Genomic DNA, 18,760 nt, shown 5'->3' with positions numbered 1-18,760 from the left:
CCAAGGTTACATAACATTTAAGTAACAGAGATGGGATTCAACTCAGGCTTTCTGACTCCAAACCTTATCCTATAATCCACTCTGTCTATGCATTATACTCTTAACTCTCTAGGGACAAAATTGTAATTTGTAAGTTTAGAAAGAATGATCTATCTTTAAAAAAATCAATATTTTTGCCAGAAATTATGCTTATGTGAAAGTACATAGTTTTCCAAAGAATGTGAATTTCAGGAATCCTATTACACCATCCATTTTTAGCCACACAAAAAATATATTCAGTGATTTTACACCATGAAATTGCAAGGTAAATGGACTGTATTGATTAGCATCTATTTTGGTCTGAGAAATTTTCTGATCCATCTGGCCCTAATATAGTTAAAAAGAGCTTTACTTGTTAGTCCATTTAAAATATGTTCCAAAATTACAGAAATTGAAATGATGCTCTAAGAAGCAAATATAGGGACTAGAAAATATGTGTCACTCAAATATTTAAGCATTTATGGCAGACATTGCTTTTTGATCAGAACAACTTTTCACTCCAAGCCTAGACATGGCCCAAGAATCCCTCTTAATACAATACTATTAAAACATTAGAAATTGTTTGACTCTTGATTCATCTATTTCTCCATTCATTTATCCTGACTTTTGTCAGACACTGATTGAGGATCTGATCTCGAACAGTGAAGCAAACCAACCACTTTTTCTTCTGAAGTTTTGACTAAAAGTGGGGATAGACCAGCATTAAACTAATTAAACAGAACACATTTCAGGTTGTAATAAATTATATATTATATGTGTATATAATATGCATATATATGTATATAATATATATGTATAATGTGTATATATACACATATATGTATAATACATATTATATATGTGTGTATAATATGTATATATACACATATGTATAATACATATTATATATGTATGTATAATATGTATATATACACATATGTATAATATATATGTGTATAATATGTATATAATATATATGTATATAATTATATATAATATATATACTTTTATGTCCAAATATATTTTTATTTCTATAAAAGGAGGCTAAAGGGAATAGAGAAGCCAATATGACACTTGAATAGAAACATGAAATAAGTAAGGAACATGCCCAAAAGAAAGCTTTGCAGCAGAGAGAAGAATGATGGCCAAAGCTCTGAATTAAGAGCTTACTTGTGATCAAAGCATAATGAGGAGGTGGGGATAGCTGGAATGGAGTGAAATAGGACGAGTGTGGCTGTTGTACAGAGAATTGACTGTAGGGAGACAAAGATGGAAGCAGATTGATCCCTTAGTTGATGATTACAATACTCCAGGTAAAGAAGATGGCAGAGGCTTAAGATATGTAATGTTGGAAGTGGTGAGTAATCATCCAGTTTGGGATTTATTTTTAAGGAGAGTAGGCAGGAAATTCAAGAAAAAATAGTTTTGGATATTTGAGGACTAATGTGTGTTTTAGACACACATGGACAGATAGAAAGGGCATTTGTATGTAGGAAGTAAAGTTTAAGGGAGAAATCTGAACAGGAACTATAAATTTGGAAGTCTTCCTCATAAAATTGAAATTCAAAGCCTTGGGATTTAATTAAGTTGCCTAGGGAGTGAGTGTAGATAGTGAAGATGAGCCATTCAAGGAAGAGGTTAAGTGTTATGGACCCTAAACCTGGGAGGGAGAATCAAAGAAAGAGACTCTGAGGAAGCAATTAGTGAAGTAGGAACAGAGCAAAGAGTAAGAGAAAGACGTGTCCAGAAGCCCAAGTGAGGCAAGTGTTCAGGAGACAGGAAGAGATCAGTCTTCTCAAATGCTGCTAAAAAGTGGAAAAGATGAAGCTGATCAATAGGTGTGGTAATGAGAAGGTCATTGGTGATTTTAAGAAGAGCAGATTTGGTTGATTAACGGTGATAAAATTCACTGGGTTGGGTTGAAAAGAGAGTGGGGGTGGGGGTGGGATTGAAACAGGAAGCAGCCAACTCCAAGAAATGTTTCCACTATGATGAACAAAGGAATTAGCTGGGATAGAATGTGTGTTTTAACTTTAATGCCATCCTTGATATAAATAGCAGCTTAAAGGTCCGTCATGTCTTCATTTTCAGTATTGCCTGCATGTATAAGCCTTGTTTTTAGTGCTCAGTAACAAATTTCTTAAATTGTAAGTCCATATTATTTATTCCTACCATTCCTTATGAAAATAATTAGTCTTACTGGTCCTTGATAACTTCTGGTGAAGAGTCCTGATTGGGCACATAGGGGGAATACCATCTGGCTTTCTTTAAGTGATAATTAATTTCTTTAAGATAATTAAAGAAAATAATATTTCTTCTTGTGCCTGTATCATGTGGACTGTTGCAAGCAACAGATTTCTTAGTAGTCATTAAGATACTCCAAATTAGGAGCATGGGCCCAAGTCTGTAGCCAATAAAGTCTTCTTTGTGTTCCCCTTTTTATTAAAACAATATTCTTATAAAAGATTGTCTCCTTACAGGAAAGACAAGCAACAGTGAAAAAGGAAAAAGGTGGTTCCCAACAGTCAAATAAAGTGACTGACAAAAACAAAATGCAAAGAGCCAACTCTGTGACCGTGGATGGCCAAGGCCTACAGGTAGGACTTTTTTGATCAAATTTTAGTGGCTTTCATATTTGTTCCTTCTATGCTCTTACAGGCACATATGTCCAGCTGTCAACACATTTATTTAATGTGCAATTAGCTCAGCAGAGGACTTCAGAAAGATCTTTGTTAATTTATCAAGATGATGGTTTTATATTTGATTGACAGAGTGACACTCTGATTATATTAATCTCTTATGACATTATCTGCATTTGAAACTAAATGGTAAGAGATCTTTTGCAATTCCATAGATTTTGCAAATCATTACTAAATGTAATTTAGTTAGTTACTAACTGTAAATTAGTTACTAAATGTAATTACTAAATTACTAAATGTACCATTTAGTTACAGGCATACATGTTATTTATTTACAAGTTTACTTTCTCCATATATGTTTATATATTTGGAAGAATCATTTTGGTGGCAAAAAAATGTTTAGGAAAAAAATAAAATGAATTTCATGTGTGTGGATATTTTTATTGCTAAGAAATAATAACATAAAGGGTTTTTATGATTTATTCATATATTCCTTTAGTTTTAATTCAAAATTAAAACTCCATATATATTTCTAGTTTGAATAAACACAGGTAACTCAAAATCTGTTTTTAGCACCCTAGTATCTCGGACATCAGCAGTAAGATTACTTTCAACCTACATTTTTAGACATCGTAGAGATTGTGTGGATTGTATTTATTTGCCTTTATTTTTCACTCCAACCAACATGTGAAGTTGGCTAAATCTTTGTGACATTGTGCATTCATTTTTTTTGCTTTTTTACCTATAATTCTCTCTTCTAATTTTCATTTCCTTTTCTTACAACAATATGCTTCAAGTTTCATGTTCTCCAAAAAAAAATTACCAACCACTTACCAAACAAAAATATATTTTGTCACATTCTTGCCTTCAATATACAGAACTTTGTATCTTCACTTTTCATTAATTATTTTATCTATGATATTATGGATTATGTGTTTTATATTTCCCTATATTGGAAGCACAGTTCAGAGCACAGAGTAGTTGCCTAAATGCATGTTTCTTCATTATTTTGAAGATCTCATTAAAATTTAATAATAATTGCTTAAATACTGGTAACCAGATTGCTGATTTGTTTTTGATCTAATAAAACACATTGTGAACAGAAATTTTTTAAGTGTTATTAAACTCATATATAAAAAGAAGAAATTCTAAATGATGAAATTGTTACATTGGTTGGAAAGTTTAAAAATTAAAAGAGTAAAATTAAAAGAGTATTACAAGAGTACTAAAAGAGTAAATCAGGATCTACACTTTTTGGTAGTCATCTTTATATGTTTAGCAACCTCATTGAAAGACTCAAATATGAAGTCTGTCTACTTGGATAGAAAAAAAAACCTTAAGTGATCCTATTAAATTTTTGTGAAAAATATCAACATTTACAAATCTAATACACCAGCTGCAAATGTTGATTAATTACATCTTCAGTCATTCTGGGTTCCAGTGATGAAAATATCAGAATGTAGAATTAATTTAAAAATCAAGTACATTTCACACATGGCTAGATACATACTTCTCAACATGAAAGTTAAACGTGCACCATTTGTCAAACAGTATATGGTAGACACGGTGATAATATCTTACGCCGACTAAGTAACTGAATCTTCTCAATAAATATATGAGATAACTATCCTTAATTTTCTCAATAAACATATAATGCATATCATCATTATTATCATAACTTTCAAAATGAGGATACTGATGTTCAAAGGCAAAGTTATTTCCAGGGCCTCCCACTTAGTCAGTGGTAAAGCCAAAGTTTGATAAGGACAGTCTTACTCAGAGTTTATGTGTTTTACTCCTAAGATACCTGGCCTCCTTGGTTAACAAAGTTTAACAGGTATATAAATGCTAACTTCTTGACCAACTTGTTCTGACTACCTGCCTTTCTCTGTGGACATATTGCATCTCACAAAACAGATAATAACTTTTCTAAATTTTCTGTAGAGTGTGAATTTATCAGGTAAAGTTGTTAGTCAGGACAGGGTAGACACCAGCCTTATAAAACAGGAGTAAATAAATACCTTAATTATTGTCATCATAATTTTTTTGAATTTTAAATGTTGGTATATAAATCATGTGCAATAGTCTTTCACCTCAGCAGTATGGACTAAAATTAATACACATGGGTATTCACATAATTTGGGGGAAAATAGAAAAAAATGAAAGAATAAATTATTGGATAGCTAATGCAAAGTAGAAAAATAAACTTTGTTGTGAGAATCAACTTAAAAATAATAACATGGTTATTCTTTATCAGGAAAGATAAAAAGATATGCCATAAAGTTAATTTTTCTGTGAGTTTTAAAAAATGTGTATCATGAAAAAGCATTGAGTTGCAGGCCAGTTTGCACAGAAGTCCATGACAGAAGAGATCTACCCTGCTTAAAGAAGACTATTAATCATAGTTAAGCACATTCATCTTACTTCTTTCCAGCTAACCAGCATAATGATCAGGATTATTATTTCTAATTAGAGGAAGTAATAGATCATGTATAACCTTAGGATGAGTCTCATTAATTAACCCGGGTCCTAGGGGACTTCAAATTGAGGTGGTTAGGCACTCTGTCTTTGTCATCGCTCATACCATAGGTTTACACTTAATACATATGATCGAATGTAATTGAAACTACAATTTCTAATGCGCACGAGATGTAAAAATGCAGTAAGTATTCGCATGTGAACAAATAGGTGAAACAGAACCATGGTTTAAACTGTATTCAACTGAAGTTTCCTTGTCCCTAATTATTGTCTGAGAAGAATTTCCAAATTAAAGGGTCACTTGAGAACCAAAAAGTCCAGTTTGTGATACTCAACACTAGAAAGAACAGGGAACCTTTATATTTAAACATGTAAAACTGAGCCAGTGCCATGCCCTGCCACAGTGCTTCTCCCTGTCCCTACTGTCTTTCTTATTTGCAGTATCTCATTCTTTTAATTACCAAGACTGTAAGCATATATATATACATACACACACACACACACACACACACACACACACACATCCATGTGTAGTATAAATGACTTTATAGTGTGTGTATACAATTAATTTCCCGTATTTGATTGGACTGTGTGTGTGTGTGTATGTGTGTGTGTGTGCACGCGCGCCCCTTGACTACTTTAGGAACCTCAAGCCACTTGGCTCTTCCATAATTAGCTCTTCATTGTCATTTTAACTCCCTAAGTCCAGAATTATTACTCTACACTTTAAGGAATGCAACAACCTTTAAACTGAGTTCCTGTTCCCATAGTTGTAATGTGCTAGCTTATCAATAATATGGAAAAAATGGAGCTCCATATGAAGTGTCAGGACTGAGAGTTAGAATTGTCTCTAATATTAAGTAACATGGCCAGATTTGGCCTCATTAAAGTGTGATATTTGAGTAAAGACTTAGGTGAGGTCTTTAGTCTGTGGATATCCAGCGGATGGGCAGCCCTAAGGCAAGTGCATGCCTGGCAAGTTCTAGAATCAACAAGAACAACTGCCTGGTTGGAGCAGCATGAGCAACATGGAAACTGATGAAGACTACTTTAGAGAAGCAAGAGGAGCTAGACGTACAGAGCCCCCAAGGCCTGTATAAGAATTCTGACTTTCCCTCTGAGAGAGATGGAAAAATAGAACATGATCTTGACTTAACTGTTGAAAGTCTTACTCTTGTTGAGAATGTTAGGGACCAAAGAGTCTAGGTTGGAGATTTTAACTAGGTATTTAGGGTTTGTAGGATAGAGGTATGTCCAGAGTAGAGCAGGAGAGGTGAAGAGATGAATTCTCCATATATTTTGAAGACACAGGCAACAGGATATGCTGATAGATGTGTGTAGGGTTTATTACGAAGTAGAAATTAGGTACATCTTTAAGATGATTGGCCCATTCACCCGAAATGATGGAGTTGCCAGTGACTGACATGGAGAAGGGTCTGGGTCAATAGGTTTTAGACAGAAATTTCTGATACTGTTGGACATCTAAGTGGAGATGTTAAGTCGGCAGGCAAATAAGTGAATCTAGAATTCAGAGCAGAGGATAGATACACATTTGGAAGTGAAAGTCATATTGATGGTACTTAAAACCATTAATATGAAATGAGATTACCAAGAGGGAGAATAGAGAGAGAAAGGAGTCATTAAACTGGGACCCAAAACCAGTCTGAGTCAAGTCATGCCCTTTAATATTTACTATACGAAATGACCCCATTATGTGAGTAAGATTTCATGGGATTAGCTCTCTTCTCTATAGAGAAGAATCCAGTATAAACTTTCACATCCTGGAATGCCCTTTATCCAATTTATAAACATTCTTCAAGATTTCAGTTATCTTGAGCATTTCCTCCCTTTGTAAATACTGTCTTTGTTATACCATATTTCCTACTGCATTGTATCTTCAAAACTTGTCTGAAAAGCCCAGGGTTCTGTAGAGAGATGCCTCAAGCACAATGGTGGGACAATGGAAGGCTGAGGATAGGGTCAGGGTTCTTCTGAGCTTCAAACAGAGCAACTGGCTTTTCACCTGTCTTATCTATTCTTCCACTTAAGATTACTGCAAATGCTATAGAAATATTTACTTCCAAGAACAAATCAGTTTAGGCCGACAGTTTTTTTATGTATGTATATTTTGGTTTTCCCTCCCCTTCCACAAAAATTTGTTAGAAAAGGGTACAATATTTTAGGATGATAGTAAATCAGTATGTAAAATAACTTGGGGCACCTGGATGGTTCAGTCACTTAAGCATCTGACTTTGGCTCAGGTCATGATCTCCCAGTTCTTGGGTTCAAGCCCCACATCACACTCTGTGCTGACACCTCAGAGCCTGGTTCAGATTCTGTGTCTCCCTCTCTCTCTGTCCCACCCCTCACTCACTCTCTCTCTGTCAAAAATGAATAAACATTAAAAAAATTAAAGAATTAAAATAACTGAATTTTACATCTTTAAAATTTTGTATGAAATAAAAATTGAAAATTCATGACATTAAAAACTATATTAGATATAGTTCAAAGAGAATTAGTAAACTAAAGATTGATATATTAGTGCTATCTAATTCTTGGATTCCATTCAGGTTTTACCAGTTGTCCAATAATGGCTTTTATAACAAAAGCAGCTAGTACAGAATCATGTTAACTTCCCATTTTTGACAGACAGTTGTGTTATGTTCATGTTCTTGTGTAAAGGCAAATCTAAAGTAAACAAGAGTGATAAAATATCATCTTATCAACTTAGTCTCAATTGGTTCAGGAAAAAATGTTATTTGAATAGTCCTTTTAATTTTTCTGTAAATTTGGAATTATTTTAAAGTATAAAAATAAAAATATCACTTCAAAATATACAAAATTAGTGTAAGATATTTCCATAAAACTTTATTCACCAAAATCAGATGTATTGAGTTTCAGAAACAAAGAAAAACTTTGTATTCTTTTAATCTGCTTAAATTATTTTAAGTATATATGATTTACATTTCAATACAAATTAGTTCCTCTAGTCTGAATTCTGAATTTGATAAGTTAGTTCTTACCTGATATTGACCTCCCAGGAAAATAAAATGTGGAATCAAATAGATCGGATTAAGTAATTAAAATATCACATCTAGTAATACCTGTATTTTTTTCCTCGTTTCATACTCTTCAAGTTACCAAAGGATTAACTGATAATGAGTATCCCCATTCTCAATAAGGAGAATAACATAATGTAGAATAAAATAAGATACAGATTCTCTTCAAGAATTTTGATATCAAGTCTCTGTTCTTCACTTAGGGTCTAGAAATATTAACAAGTTTGATGAAGTATGAAGTTTCTATGCCTGGTTATTCAATTCTGTGCCCTTGTGGATCTTTCATACCAGTGACAATTAGGTTCTGCAGCACATAATGGAGAAAACAAAAACGAATAAAACATAACAGTGGTTTAGAGAAGTTAACCATCAATTTTTCTTTACTGTAAATAAAGTCTAGAAGGAGGATCTCCAGAAGTATGGCTAATAAGACAGTTCCACATTTTTATCAGGGCTGGTTCTATCTTTCCTGTCCTCCATCTGTGGCATCATCAAGGTCACCTCATTAGCAAAGATGGCTGCTGGTCCTTAGAATATCACATTTCATGCTGGCATCCAGAGGAAGATGACTAGAAGCTGTTACGCTTCCTTTTTAAAGAGCATATCTTGAGTTTCCACAAAACACTTCTGTATCAGTCGCCTTGGGCTGCTGTAATGATGTATCATAGATGGGTGGCTTAAATAAGAGACATTTATTTATCACAGTTCTAAAGGCTGGACAGTTCAAGATCAGGGTGACAAGTTATATTTCATTCTGAGGCTTTTCTTGGCTTATTGGTGGCTGCCATCTCCCTTTGTCCTCACGTTACCTCTTTGTGTGTGCAGAGGCAGGGGTAGATCTTCCTTTTTTAAGGGTACTAGTCCCATCATGAATCTCCCACTCTCATCTAACCTTCCTTGCATCCCAAAGGTTCTCTCTCCAAATACCACCACACTGTGGGGTAGGGCTTCAACATAAAATTGGGGGACACAATTCAATCCATAGCAACTTCCAATTATAGACGAAACATAGACACATTTTTTTCTACTTAGACTATTTATTTGCATGCTTATATGGCAAGACACCAAAAGTTACACCTTCCTAAAACTCTTCAAAAGAAATACGTATTTAAATTCTGCAAACAGCAGCAATAGTTTCCAAGGTACAGGTATGATGGGAAGGGCCAGTCTTTCAAAATTTTGCCCAGGGCTCTTTCGATAAAGATGAAGAGAAGTAGAAGTAATGACAGTGGCAGTCTTTGACAGTAAGATGCTGCTCCTTCTTCCAGGAGTATTAATGCACAAAGTAGTTGTTATTTTTAACATGTCAGACCTGAAAATGATCATGCAGGACTACAGTTTTGGTGCTTCCAAATTTAGGAATTCTATCTTTGGTCTTCTGGCCCCCAAATTTACTCTGGTGGGTTGGTATTCTTATAGTAACAAAGTGTAGCCAGATGTTAAAGCTTTTTATTTATTTATTTATTTATTTATTTATTTATTTATTTATTTATTTTTTTGTTAAAGCTTTTTGAATAGGGGCTTGAAAAACATGCTAGATTTGCTTAAAACCTTGACCTTTCCAGTGTAACACCATTAAATGATCCCTTCACACCAGTGTCTTTGTGGTGCAGGTGTTTAATCACATATTATCCCTTAAATGTAGATTGTGTTACGTCAGGAGTTTATCTAACATCAATATCAAAGAAGCTGTGTTCCAGGGCGCCTGGGTGGCTCAGTCAGTTAAGCGGCCGACTTCGGCTCAGGTCATGATCTCGAGGTCCGTGAGTTCAAGCCCCGAGTTGGGCTCTGTGCTGACGGCTCAGAGCCTGGAGCCTGTTTCAGATTCTGTGTCTCCCTCTTTCTCTGACCCTCCCCCATTCATGCTCTGTCTCTCTCTGTCTCAAAAATAAATAAATGTTAAAAAAAAAAAAGAAGCCGTGTTCCACAGTGCCAGGTAACTGATAGATATCTCAAGTTTTCAGTATTTTATTTGTATTTAATCTTATTTCATAAGCCTACTTTGTGATGCGAATATATACCAGGAAAAGACTGCTAAATGATTTTATTCTTCCTGTATTTCCATTTGGCATATTTGACTTTTGTGCTTACAGAGCATCCCCATTCTTCTAAATTTGTTCTTTATCTAAATTATCTTCTATTTTCTAATCCATTTGACCTATTTATCCATTTACCCACCTCTAAAAATAACATCTACATTTTTTTTTGTATTTTGAGATCCTATAGACTATATTCTAGTGGGATATTTATTTGATGGTAATAATGTGCCATCAGTTGTTCTATAGCTACAGTTGTTCTATAGCTTGCTACTAACCTTTATTTGATAAATGGTTATGATGCCTTTAAATATTCCATTATACATATATTTCTGAAAGGCATTCAAAAATATTTAAAAATACATTGTAAATATTTGACCCAGTGTGAATTTAACATAATCTAATCTATTTTAATAGAACTGTAAGCTGAATGTTGAGTTTGGAGAAGATCATCTTAATGAGTGTTTGGGTTCAGACTTAATGTTGTGCTTGAAAACTTTTATTTACCTTGAGATTCTCACCCTTACTTAAAAATAAGGAGTAACAATTCAAATTAGGTGCAAAAATAAAAATCCACATCTGTTACCATTACTTTTTTTGAATGTGCAAATTCAGGAGTTCTTTCTAATTCTATAATAGGATAAAAAATAAAGGAAATCAAATATAAGTCTTTAGATAAAGTTGTGTTTGTGTAGTTTCTTTATTCTAGCTTTTAAATGAGGGGCGAAGGGCACACACTGCAACCGAGGCACTGTCTATATGTTAATTGATTGAACACGTTTGCTACAGGAAAGTTACTACAAATCCACCTTATATATCTTATCTCCTACCTAAATTAGAACCAAACCAGGAACAAGGAACCCTTGTCCTCTTTACAGAGGAAAGCAAAACAGAGACAGATACAATAAATGAAAGTGACAAGTTGAGTAAGAGTAGAAGAATTAAGAATATTTTACTCAGCCTTCTGTAACTAATGTGAAGATTTTAACATTTTTCCAGTGCCTATAATCACTGGAAAAATTACAGTTCACTTAAGATTGGAGGAAAGTGTATTAGAAGAATATTTTAATTTCTGTTGTTTGAACAAAAAGGAAGAAAGGATATCATATGGTAAAATGGTTGTTTTTAAGTGTCTCATTACGTATCTTAGAATACTTTCTGAGATAGATAAAAAAAAGATAGCAATAAAGGATAACCTGAATCTACTTTCAGAAAGTAAACTGATCAAGAACTTTTCAATTTAATATCAAGAGGGCTCCAGTAGTTGCATATTTTGTTACTAAATATTTTTTGTCAAACTGTATTTAGACAGAATTTTTATAGTGGTAGATTGAATAGGAACACATGCATTTAAGAGTCTACCTATTAACATTGAAGTCAGGCAAAATGCAAGAATTCTTCCTTACCATCCTATCAAAAAACAGCTTTACCCCCTTCACACCAATAAAGTGCTATCATTTTATTTGATTTATTTCTCTTCATGGTATGTTTTACTGCTAACTACATATTTGTTTGCTTGTTGTCTATGTCTCGACTAGAATATAAGCTGCACTAGGACAGGCAATATTTTCTTGTTCAACCAAGAAATCAGTATCAGTATATAGTAGGAGCACAGTCAGTTTGAGGATTCCTGGTTAGCAAACAGACTTGATTCACTGGTCTTCTACTCCCCAGGCAGGGAAAGAAAACATTGAGGAAAAATTGTGTACAGGGGAGCAGTTAGGCTGAAGGAGACCTCAAACCATCTTACTGAGATTCTAGTTGGCAAGAGATTGGGTAGATGGATTCCACACATGCCACAAACCTCTACAGGAGGTGTCATCTATAAAGTCAGGGCTGTCTATAATTTAATCCCTTTATTTTCTTCTAATCATTTTCCTCCCACTATCTTCTGTTTCATTCTGTCTGGTTTACTCACTGTCCTGCACATTGTACCTTTTGTTTTCATCTCATGGCTATTCAATCACCATTCTTTCTTCATAGCTACCTTCCTCTCTGCCCTATACCTAGCTGGACCCTACCTGTCTCTGTGGTGTGGATATGCCTGTTTGATATAGTAAAAACATAGGGTTCAATTGAGTTGTTAAACAGATCTATCTCTCCACCCAAATTACAGAACTGAAGAGCCATATTCTTAAAATTGCTAATTGGTATTTTATGAAATAGAAATTACAAGGGTCCTTTTCATACATAATGCGAATAATTTGACCATCTATCCAAATTTCTTCTAGATTACTCCTGTTCCTGGTACTCATCCACTTCTAGTTTTTGTGAACCCCAAAAGTGGTGGGAAACAAGGAGAAAGGTATGTTCTTAAAAATCAGGTTCCTTTTCTATGTCATATGTATGTAAAAGATAAACTAGAATTGGAGTGTAAAGACACTTTATTTACTTTTATCTATTTTTAATTTTTTTAATGTTTATTCATTTTTGAGAGAGAGAAAGACAGAGTATGAGCGGGGGAAGGGCAGAGAGAGAGGGAGACACAGAATCCGAAGCATGCTCCAGGCTCTGAGCTGTCAGCAGAGAGCCTGATGCGGGGCTAGAACCCACAAACCGTGAGATCATGACTTGAGCTGAAGTCGAACGCTTAACGGACTATGCCACCAAAGTGCCCCATAGAATTACAGTGTAAAGGCATTTTAAAGCATTATTCACTATGGTCTGCGAATTTTAATGTGAAATAAATAATTCTAGAGTCAATGTGTAATATATCGATATGATCTCTCCTTATTCTTATATAGTTCAAATTAATATAATAATGGCTTTTTATAAATATTTTTATTATCAATCTTGGGTATCTGAGTTCTCTCTACCCTATCACCCCTAGCCCTTAACAAAGAGCTTTGCATACAACATGGCTCCATAAATAGTGTTGAATGAAAATTGGTTCTCTAAGTGGTCAACAAGGTGACTTCAGGTAAATCATCACTAAGTAGTGAGGAACAGAATTTATATTCAGCTTCTAGATAAATTGTATTAAAATGATTTTCTACATGTGAGTTTTTGTAGTACGTGATGCCATATATCCTTAAGGAAAACAATCTGAATTATAATCTGAATTATAATAAGGTTCATTATCAGGTGTTTCAGCATTCTGGCAGACAATGCAGAAGTTTCATTTTTGTAATACATTAACGATTAAATCATAATTATTAATAAATATCTGAAAATCCCATTGAAGAGTAAATCTTATGTCCTTATAAAAAGGCATGTCATAAACAAAAATGCAGTTGCATCTGCTGTAATTTCTAGAAGTCTTTACTTATCTCAACAAAAAAATGAGATGAAAGCATCCATGCAAACACTATGATAATAAAACAGAAATTTGCATTGTGATTCTCATGGTAAGTGGAATTGTTTTCATGGTAAATGGAATTTTATAATTTCTTTTCTTGCCATCTAACTTTCCAGCTTTATTTTAGTGAAAAGAAGAGTGCTATTCTTTTTCCAATCAACAAAATATTATTTCTGCTTAGAAAGTTTTGTTTCCTTTACCAACATGTAGTTGTATATTTTTTTTTACTCTGCTAAACATGATAGAAATTATTTTAAATTACTAGTGGCTTAATAATTAAAAATGGTTTTATTAAAGAGAACAGTTACCTCACTTTTAGAGATACAAAATCACAATTAAATAATTAACTAAAATTATTTTCTCCTTTACTACGTACAGTCTGTCAGCTTTATATATTATGGATGTTTGCAAAAAAAAAAAAAAACTCCTTATACGGAATTAGGTAAGCATTAAATTCATGTTGGAAAGTAGAGATAAATGAAGTATGAAGAGGAAGAAAAGGTATATTTTCAAAGGGAAAGCATTCCTTTCATTTTAGGAGAATATGGATCATGCATGATGACCTTAAGTGAGTATCTGACTCCCCCTTATCCCATTAAGAAAAAAACTACATAGATAGACTAAAGTGAGAAGTAAATTAAACTTAATGGCAGGAGGGATGATACTGCAATGCTCCTAACTTTTGTGAATGAAGAAGAATCATCTTTCAGAAATAATGATATTCCATTCAGGGTTTCCTTTAAAAATAATTGGTTTTTAACTTTGATATGTTAGATAACTCGCAAAAGGTTACAAAATTATATATTTACACAAAGTGTTCCATACCAGTCAACAGATGTGAAAATGTTCACATACCATTCATTCATTCATTCATTCAAACAACAAAACCTTAGTGAATCCAAACTCTACTAGGAAGTGGGGATAAAAGACCCACGATATAGCCACGCAAGGAGGCAGGCACAAACAGATAAACTGCAGTACCCCAAGATGAATGACAAACTAAAAATGTTTAAAATAAAAATGCTGTTGAAGTTCAAAGGGAGGAATAGCTATCTCTGAAGACTGAGAAGTTTCTTTGGACAGGAAGTAGCTTTTGAGTTGCTTGTGATATAGTAGATGTTTGCCAGGTGAAAAAAGAACGATTTGTGAAGGGGTGTGGTGTTTTTTAGGGAACCAGGAGATAATCACTGAGATTAAAGTTTCAGGGAAATGAGGGGAAAGGTAAGGCGTAACCTATTTTAAATATAATAAAATATTCTGTATCATAAATAACTTGACACTTGCAGAAACGTTTCATCCTGGAAACAACATGACTGTACTTAACCAGCACTATGTAAGAAGGCTGGATAAGCAAGAATTTTATAGAGCTGGTGAGTCAGCTTGCAATCCTGAGCTAAGGTAGTGACAGAGAATAACCAGGTTTGATTGACATTACTGATAGCAGGTGCCAAATTGTTCTCTCATTGGGTTCAGGTGCTGGGGAAAAAGAAGTACCAGAAGTACCAAGAATGAATCTTAAGGTCTTTCTTGAGACACTAGATCATGTAATTAATCAAGATCTAGAATGTGAGATTATTGCAGAATTGGGAGTGGAGTGATAAAACAGATATTACACAGTAAATTTGAAGAGTTTCTATCAGGAAACAGTATGAATGTGTTTATAAAATATATGGTAAAATTTTCCCATGTATGTGAAATCTGACTTTAAAAAACTAAATATATGCTTTCAATTTCAGTATTTCATTTAAGAATGCCAATATGGGATGTGTGTCTACTTAGAAATATTTGTACTGCATTTGTTTTACGATGATTGATTTCTTTTAGAAAAAAATTATTTAATATGTGCCTGTTGAGGGGCATCCAGGTGGCTCAGTAGGTTGAGCGTCCAACTTTGGCTCAGTTCATGAACTTGCAGTTTGTGAGTTTGAGCCCTGCACTGGGCTCTGTGCTGACAGCTCGAAGCCTGGAGCCTGCTTCAGATTTTGTGTCTCCCTCTCTCTCTGGTCCTCCACCACTCACCCTCTGTCTCTCAAAAATAAATAAACATTTAAAAAATAAAAAAAATGTGCTTGTTGAAACAGTTCAGCAATTGTGTGAGCTGACTGATCAAGATGATTCTTTATGTGGCATAATTAAGCAGATGAGGTCACATTCTTTGATTACATATACACATACAGCATGCCCAGTCCCATTTTATATGTGGGATAGTTTTCATATTGATTAGCTTGGCCCAATAACCTGTAAATTTCATAGGGCTCCATTAGGAGAAGGTATGTTAGTAATTCTATTCTGATATTCTTAAAAAATATATTTGAGGGGCGCCTGGGTGGCACAGTCGGTTAAGCATCCGACTTCAGCCAGGTCACGATCTCGCGGTCCATGAGTTCGAGCCCCGCGTCAGGCTCTGGGCTGATGGCTCAGAGCCTGTAGCCTGTTTCCAATTCTCTGTCTCCCTCTCTCTCTGCCCCTCCCCCGTTCATGCTCTGTCTCTCTCTGTCCCAAAAATAAATAAACGTTGAAAAAAAAAATTTAAAAAAAAAAATATATTTGAAATCTAATTAGCCAAATAATATTCAAAAGCAGGATGGAGAATATTCTAAATGTATATGCATATTTAGAATGCAAATATCATTCTTTCTATTATAAACTATATTACTTGTATATTGGCTACTAAGCCTCTTTTCAAAGAACCCTAAGTTCTTATAAAAAACTGTATGTCTAATATTATTAATGTAAAATTTTTCAAATATATTTAGTTACAACCATCTATATAACTATTTAAACATTGGGGAGTGTCACTCAATTTCTTTTTTTTCCCATATTTTCATTTTTATAGAATTTACAGAAAATTCCAGTATCTACTAAATCCTCGTCAGGTTTACAGTCTTTCTGGAAACGGACCGATGCCAGGGTAAGTCCAAGGAAAATATTGTTACCGTTAACTCGTTTAGTAGTAATTAATACATCAAGCAGCCTGATGTACCTAGAGACAGTGTTATTTGAATACACAGCCAGATTAGTATACAAAAAACAACAACAACAACAACAACAACAACAACAACAACAACAACATTGAATATCAACTCTATAACAGTAAGCAGTGCAGATGCTATTTTTCAAAATAGTCTGTTTCCAGCACATATTTTTCCCTTTTAAGTACCGTGGAGTACTGTTACTATCACCGCTAATCGCATACACTCGCTTGCTGGCTGCCTAAATATCCAGACCATCTGTCTGAAGAACTACTGCCTCTTCCTTTCCTTGTTACATAGCGAATGGAGATCTACCATAAAGAAGAAGCTAGCTCACAAAGAATAGAAATAATAACATGATTGTTTCCTTACTACTTGCAAAATCTAGTGACTATCACTCTTTTCCAAGATACTTTATTCATAGGTAAGGGATAGTAAAATACATTTATTTTTTCCAACAGAGCCATGTGCTTTTGATACACTGAAGTCACTCATCATTAATTTGGCCTAGTTTACTAGTAACTTCCACTGACCTGTTTTCTCTCCCAACATGAGAGTAAACCTTAGATCAGATGAGGTGGTAAGAGGCTTTATAACGCTTACATGAGCTTCTTTTGAAAAAAACAAGAACAACAACAATAAAAATACATCAGTGTGATTGGAATAAGTCTTCCAGGTTTTCCTCGGAAACCAGAAACCAAATATTGAAATTGGATGGTTTTAAATGCTCAGAAGAAAATGTATACCGTTGTGTCTTATGTTAAACAAAGGTAAATAATACACAGCTAATTAGCACAGGCACCCTTAATATATTCATCTCTTTCTTCCACTCCCTGCTACCTGTTGTCCAATGCCGGCTGAACAGTGATCTGTAGAACCTCCTTGCTGTCAAAGGCAGGATCATCATAACCATTTAGTTCAGAACAGTGTCTTTGTCAAGATCCAGACTCCAGGATCTAAAATATCATGATCAGATTTTTGGCTGCCTGAATCACATACAGGAAGTCCCAATCGAAAGAAAGCGAAGCAAAGTAAAGTCTTGCTATTAACAAGGAAGCTTAGTCAGGGTGGCTCTTTTTCTCGTTCTTCAATATTCTCTAAATTTTGAAGCAGTAGCTCTTATTCTGCAAGATTAAGCAGTGATGTATTCAAAAATTTAGCCATTCCAGGGCCTCTTTAGTTCTATCTAGATCAGTAAGTCCAGGATTTTCCCGTATTTCATAATTAAATACAATGCCCACTGACTGCTAATTACAAACCTCTGTGTCTTCATTGCCTCTAAAATGAGTACCTGCCTCATAGAATAATTATAAAGTGAAACTGGGATGATGCTTATGAAGCATATAAGACTAGGCTTACTACATATATCCTCAACTAATGTTATTTATTATCAGTACTATTTACAGTAATTAGTTAATAATTACATGTTTGTAGCTCCATATCAATGTACTGCAATAATAATGATTTTAGCCTTGTTTCCTCATTTCATTTTTTCCTATTCCACTTTAAACATGTACAACATGTTTCCTTTCACTCTTTCAGTTTTAGCCATCATATTATCCTGCACTCTATTTTAATATATTGAAAAAATAAAAAATAATGTATGTACTTCTGAAAATCTACACTCAATAAATATTACTTAGAAAATATGCTAAAGGCCCCACTTCAAGCACTAATACTCCTCACATATTACCACTTCAAATTGTGTGTATCCTCCCAAAACTTCTGATGGGAACATAAAACCTAATGTATATATGTGATGTATTTACATATAATATATTCATATATATAATGTATTCATACACATATATGTTGTATAGATGAATAGATTTTTTATGTAACTTGAATATAGGTCTTTTATTGCTCTGCAGCTTGCTTATTTTTTACGATGGATGTTGTTTAAGTTGAACAGATATTGATCAGTTTCATTATTTTGAAGAGATGTACAGTATTCTGTAGTTTTGTTCACTGTCCCATTATTGATAAACATTCAGATTGTCTGTGCTTTTATTACCAAATATGTTAACATTATTACCAAATATGTTTATTACCAAATATGTTAAGTTAACATTATTACCGAATATGTTAGGGTAACATTTATCAGTTTATTTATGTTTTTGAAAGCATATTCAAATATTTTCATAGAATAGGTTGATAATAGGTAGAATTGCTTTGTTGAGAATATTTTCCATTTTAATTGTGTAAAGTTCTGCCAAGGTTCTATACAAAAAGCTTGTATTGAATGATAATCCCTGAAGTA

The 18,760-nt window shown here is 33.9% G+C and overlaps 1 protein-coding gene across 6 annotated transcripts in view; it reads left to right on the top strand.

Annotated features, from left to right (window-relative positions):
- The window catches only part of DGKB (diacylglycerol kinase beta), a 667,308-nt gene that overhangs the window by 190,946 nt on the left and 457,602 nt on the right, over positions 1 to 18,760 (top strand). For all 6 annotated transcript variants that reach the window (XM_047848700.1, XM_047848697.1, XM_047848698.1 and 3 more), the window contains 3 exons: positions 2,499 to 2,615; positions 12,462 to 12,535; positions 16,365 to 16,439. In XM_047848700.1, the coding sequence (XP_047704656.1) occupies positions 2,499 to 2,615; positions 12,462 to 12,535; positions 16,365 to 16,439 (266 nt within the window). The remainder of the gene's footprint in view (positions 1 to 2,498; positions 2,616 to 12,461; positions 12,536 to 16,364; positions 16,440 to 18,760) is intronic.

This window comes from Prionailurus viverrinus, chromosome A2, assembly GCF_022837055.1.
Source record: "Prionailurus viverrinus isolate Anna chromosome A2, UM_Priviv_1.0, whole genome shotgun sequence".
Taxonomy (NCBI): domain Eukaryota; kingdom Metazoa; phylum Chordata; class Mammalia; order Carnivora; family Felidae; genus Prionailurus; species Prionailurus viverrinus.
Note: the sequence above shows the minus strand (reverse complement) of the source record. Positions and strands in the feature narration are given on the sequence as shown.